Source organism: Dermacentor andersoni, chromosome 6, assembly GCF_023375885.2.
Source record: "Dermacentor andersoni chromosome 6, qqDerAnde1_hic_scaffold, whole genome shotgun sequence".
Classification (NCBI taxonomy): domain Eukaryota; kingdom Metazoa; phylum Arthropoda; class Arachnida; order Ixodida; family Ixodidae; genus Dermacentor; species Dermacentor andersoni.
Genome location: NC_092819.1, coordinates 185,266,107 through 185,272,106, shown reverse-complemented (window position 1 = coordinate 185,272,106; position 6,000 = coordinate 185,266,107). Strand labels below are relative to the sequence as shown.

At 45.4% G+C, this 6,000-nt stretch overlaps 1 protein-coding gene across 4 annotated transcripts in view; it reads left to right on the top strand.

Annotated features, from left to right (window-relative positions):
* Positions 1-6,000, top strand: part of thoc7 (THO complex subunit 7) — an 83,683-nt gene continuing 77,683 nt past the window's right edge. For 2 of the 4 annotated variants that reach the window (XM_072288902.1, XM_072288901.1), the window contains exons 1-2: positions 1-109; positions 377-500. In XM_072288902.1, coding sequence (XP_072145003.1) covers positions 16-109; positions 377-500 — 218 coding nt within the window. In that variant the 5' untranslated portion in view covers positions 1-15. The other 2 variants (XM_072288903.1, XM_072288904.1) reach the window with 2 other exon arrangements.

The window sequence follows — 6,000 nt, the reverse complement described above, 5'->3', positions numbered from 1 at the left end:
GTCTCTACGAGAACGATGCCAATCCGAATCCACAATATACCGGCATTCCCATGCACGACCTACTGTTCCCATGCATACCACAGCGCAGCAGCGCCAGATTTCGCTCTAGGTAATGTAGTGAGAAACTTTATGCATTGGTGTGACTAAGCTCAGTGTTACCGCTAGAGCTACGTGCGAAAGTCGAATGGCGCCTGTCTCCGAAGGTACGCGGCTACAGTGACGCCTAATGTTTACCCTGACGTTGTCTGCGTATTCTGCTTTGTTTCGAATCGTTAAGTGATGTAGCAGCGGATGCACGTATGTGCAATTCTATCGAACTGTGTACATCTTGTGCGGTCGGCGTTGCAAATATCAGCTGTGTATGGTTACTTTGCAGATGAGATCATCCGCAGAAAACTTCTCATTGACGGTGATGGAATGGGCGACGACAGAAGGCTCAACATGCTGCTCAAGGTTTTCCTGAAGTGGTGCATGACTGACGATGACACTGAAGAGGAGAAGTGAGTAATTGCAATTGCGGCTGAATTTCTGCACGTGGTAACGACGCCAAATGAGTGGCCTTAACATAGCTTCGATGGCAAGAGTCAGCCTCTGCAAGAGCTTTAGTTGAAGTTTTATTTCGCTTCGTTACAAAGAAGGGAAGTACCATCGACGGATTGATGTATGCCCCTTTGAAACGGGACGATGGGTTGCGTCACCATGCTAATTTTCTTATTTTGCCTAATTGATTAACCGTGTTATTTTTTTTTTTTACGGAGAATAACATTCCCAGCGTTAAACCTTTTTAAATCATTATCGAGAACTTTTGTTTTTGTACGCCTTCGTTGTTTGAGTTCTCCCTACTTTTCTGCCACCAGATATCCAACCACTTTTTACTAATGTAATCACATTCTAATAAAACATGTTCCATCGTTTCCCTAGCTTTACAGCAGCAAGCACATGCTTCTTCCTTGGTGTACCTCACTTTATAACTACGCATTCTAAGGTATCCTAATCTTGCTTCATGCTTCAAGTAGTAAAAAGCTTCCATTAGGGTTGTTATACGTTGTTTCATTCCTGATTTTGTTTTTACCTTTTAGGTAGTTACTCATAGCCAGCTTCTTTTCCATTTCTGCCACCCAGGAGATTGTCTCAGCCTCTCTGACTTTGCGTTTGATGTTGTTTGTTGATAGGGTGCTTAATATACCGGTCACATGCCTACTGATAAGCTTCCTAGTTCTTTTCCTCCACTGTGAGTCATTATTTTTCCTGTACAAATGCTTGAACACTCATGCAGCCGATTTACTTTCTTCGTATTCCTCAGTCGTTCTTTGAAACCAGTTTCACTCTGAGCTTCCCTCACCTCAAAACTTGTCTAGCCCATATCACCATGTATGGGTTCACTTCTAGTCTTCCCATGAGCATCCAATGCGAGGTGTCCCGCAGAGCTTTGGTTGCTGTGGGGTCCTAATTGTGCCTCTGACTTCAAGCAAACAACTGGTGTAACCACTGTCTGCTGTCCTGCTCTATGGCACGGCGCCTGGTGGCATCTGCTCAGTCCAAGATTGTGTGTCTAGGAACATGCGTAGCCTAACAGACATGCAGAACTGTTTGTAACGGGTTTCTCACGGGGTGGGCCGGGTGGGGTGGGGCCTTTTATTCCATTCCCCAAACAGAGTTGTTAGAAGCAGTAAAAGAGTGGATTGAAAGCTGGGGGGCTGTCCAGTTCCAAAATAGTAGCGGGGTTTCCGTAAATGACTTTGTAGCATTAGTTGAGTGCTACCTCTCTTTCACCTACATTTGTTTTAACGACAAGTTGTTCGTGCAAAAAGATGGTATTTGCATAGGCTCCTGCATAGCCCCAATACTTAGTGAAATATTTTTAGGCCAATTTGACAAGCGCGTGGCAGCGAGCACGAAAGAGGAAAAACATGTTGTGAGGTGTTTTAGATATGTTGATGATTTTATTGTGTTTGTGAATGTTGACAACGAGAGCGACAAAGCACAGGTTGTAAAAAGAGTTTTAGAGATTTTCGGTGATTGTTCTGGCAAATTAAGGTTCATGCATGAAGTGCCGATGAACAGGTGTCTCCAATTCCTCTAGCTGTGTTTGTACTTCGGCACAGGGCACATCTGCTGGTCGTACCAGCCACGCACAAAAAAGGAAATTTTAGCATATAATTCGGCTCACTCAAAATTGGTTAAGAGGGGCATTGCAAAAAATTGCCTGCGTGGTGCTCTCGAAAAGTCTTGCCACCATAAAAGTGAGGTTAGTTTGCAGATGCAAGTGATCCGGTTGCAGAATGCCGGTTGTGCGAAAGATATCGTGACGGCTGTGGCGGAATGCCTCCTGAAAGAAATCAGGGCAGGTGGATGCCCTGGCGTGGCAGCCGAAAAAAGCTGCAGGAAGCTGAAGCGTACAGCTATACCGTATGTGCACCAGCTATCGCACCGGCTGAGAAAAGTTGGAGAGAAGTGTGGCGTGGACGTGATGTTCACTGCCCCAGAAAAGCTGGTGCGCATGTGCAAAGCCGTAAACGAAAAGAAAAAAACCGGTCTGCGCCATAAAACATGAATGCAAGTTTGTACCCTGCATTGTTGGGGTCGTATACCGCATACCTCTCTCCTGCGGTAGATGCTACGTGGGGCAGTCTGGCCGCTGCCTAAATGAACGGCTACGAGAGCACCGAACGCTGGTAGATTCATTAGCGGGGGGCGGCCATTTGGCCAATCATTGTAACCGGTGCGGCTGCGTGCCTGTGTCTGATACCACGTGTGTGCTTGGTAGGGGAGGCACAAGGTGGGGCCGTGAGATTTGTGAGGCATATCACATTAACAGAGAAGGTGATAACTGTGTCAGCATGGCTTCACTTGCCTTGTCCAAAAAAGAAAAAATGTACTTACAGAATAGTTTGCCACATTTTGATTAGATTGTGCTTGTACTGTTTTAACCCTGAGTGCGCATGCACCACCGAAATGTATATATGTACCTTCTGTCGCAGTAAAACCTCAGTTGATGTTTAGCACTCGACCTGTCGTCTTCTCTCTCTGTGTCCCTGTTATTTGCGCTAGCCTTTTTGATTAATGATGACACGCCAACTTGCCCAGCTTTCTGCCTTGATCGCCTTTGTTTAACTTAACATGCACTCGGAATTATGACACTTGCTGCACCGCAGTGCCATAGATTGACGCAGATGGGCTGATAACCTACACCCGATCCCTTTTGAACAAGTAGTGTGCACTTACTGAGTGTTCGAGATACCATTCCTCTCTCGCTGTCGGTTGAAGAGCCAAACTGGGAATTCAGCAATGATGTTTGCACTGCTATTCTAGTCGCTACACGCTTTGAGTAGTCGCTTTATTGTCTGATGATATCATCTGAGATCGGTGAAAAGATGTGTTTTCTTCATACCCGGGGATGTAACGAATTGCACGCATGATGGGATTTCCCTGTGAGACCCTCAGGCCATGTGCACATCTGGCAAAACAAAAGTGCTTACCAGCATCACCGCTGCGCATGCTCATGGGCACTGTATCACGGATGCGGCCCTTGCGCGTGCACATAGCAGTGCACAGCACTGTACAGTTTGACATCGTTATCTTGGACAGCATGGCAGTGACAGTGGTGAAACGAAGGAACTGCACGTCACTGGATGCATGAAAGGGTAGTGTTCAGTGAAGGAATGAAGGGGTACACTGCGCATCTGTATAGGCCGAGGCATTGAATAGAAATTGAGCAGAAGTTACCTATTTGCCTCAGGCATTTACTCAAGGAAATAATGCTCTGAAACTACTACGGCTCTCGCAGCAGAATTATTTGCAACAGTCCTCAGTTGCATCAATCTCTCTCCCTCCTCCAAAGTCTGAGTGCTGTTATCCCGTTTATTCGAACAGAATGCTTGCTCAATCGCTTTTTGTGTTGCTAGTTGTTGTGAAGGCTGATACAGCAGCATAGTGGATGACTGAGTGAGTGTCAAAACCACGCAATTCCCTGCTGTCACCTGACCGCCGTCTGCGTCATCAGTTTACGACACAGTGAAGATGAAATCAAAACTGGTTTTAGAAACGCTATTGTAATAATTAGTTTAGGGCACTCTGAGGCTTGCGAGTAGATATGTTTTTCTGGGGTGTAGAGGCCCTGGAGTTTCATATAATTCAAAAGGTTAAGAGTTGAGAATATCGTGTCACTATGCCTTTAAAGGCAATTTAGTGATCTCTTCATGTCTTCACTGTTTGCTTCAACTACTGCACAGGAAGAATTAACACTCACTTATTTGAAGCACCTTAATTGTAATATCATTATACATGGTTTACAGTCTTGGCAACACACTATTAGGTGAGTAGCACTATTATACTGCTCAAGCTATATTGCATGGCCACCATTTTGACATGTCGTATTGAGGGGGATGTTTGTGTCATCACATCACAGCCACTTTGGAGGAAAGCTTTCAAATAAGTATCCAGCAAAAAGAGCTGAGGGAGCTCCTTTGACATGGCATTGGCAGTTACACTGTACTTAATAATGTGTTTTGTCGCCACTTTGCTTTTTTTAATGTGCATGTATGGGTGTGGTTTTGCTGTTTGGCTTCTACCTCTTCATGTTCTGTGGATACTTTTCATGTCAGATAGCTGCCTATGGTGTGGCCTAGTGATTGCACATTGGTATTTATTTGCAGGGTGTCTACCAACCAGGAAAACCGGGAATTCTCTGGGATATTAAGTAGTCTGGAAAAACTCAGGGAAAACTCGGGGAATTTGTGCCTCTATCAGCGAAAATTAGCTGTAATATTATTGAAAGGGTTGAAAGTCGCGGTAATGCTGGCTCGAGTAACAGACAGGAATCGTAATGAATCGTCTTTCACATCCTGTCGTCGGCTGAAGGAGTTGCCAGTGTACAGTCAACGACCGACTATCCAGGTGCCCGATAATTTGGACGGCTTCGTGGCACCACCATGTACCCCATAAAGTCAATGTATCAGAATGTTTGAAATTTCGGACACAAGAACCCTTCGCCATCCGATTTTCCAAACTTGTTGCCGTGACCGCAGGTCCAATACGGCATTAATCGAAGCCACCACTGCCGCCACTTTGATTAGCTCGCCGCCTCGAACTAGCACTCTCGCATACAGATCAGCTGGCAGCCGTAGCCACCACTGCGGAAACGCTAGACCTAGCTGATTCGATGTTCGCTATTAAGCTTCTTGCCATTGGGTGCCATGTTTTTCATTGAAAGAATTTGCTGCTGTCAGCAATGGCACCGACTCCACCTTTATGGTCATCACGATTGGCTTAGAAGCGTGGAAAGCATGGTGCGTTGCATAATGCCAGTTCCCGAAAGTCAACTTCGTCTCTGTACAGAAATGTTGCTTGGTGAAGCATATGCAAAAGTATTGCACCGAAGCATCACAAGCGTGGGAAGGGGTTATTGCCACGGGACACAGTACGTATTCCTTAATTATACATGCATGCACCCGGTATCTCCTGTCACAGTACGAGAACTGATATGCCTAATATGTATACCAACAGGCTTTCAGAGCGTTTTAGAATGTGCCTGTGCTGGTTTGAGCGCTTAAGGGGAGTAAATGACATGCATTTATTTTTTCCAACCGGCCAGTTTTTCAATTTGCGGCCCCTAAGGGGTTCGAAATATCAGACGTGGACTGTGCACCTGATCAAGAAGATGCTTCAAATGGTCCGCGGGGCAAACGAGTGGTGGAAGGAGGACAAGGACAGAAAGGACCTATGCATTGAGGAATCAATGGGAAAGGAAGCGAGCAAAATAAACTCTTTAAAGCAGTGAAACACAACACTGAGGCGTCGTGCGCGGGCTGAGAGTATGTCAGGACAGTTGAGGTTCACTTACGAGCTGTTGAGAGAGAATCTCAATTGTGACAAAGTTCGGGCCTCATATTACTAAGCTTGCTATTAATTGATAGAAATAATACGTATTCGAAAATATTTGCTTCTGTATGCATCTCCTTTTTATTCGTATTTGAGAATGTCCGACTCGATTTGCAATTT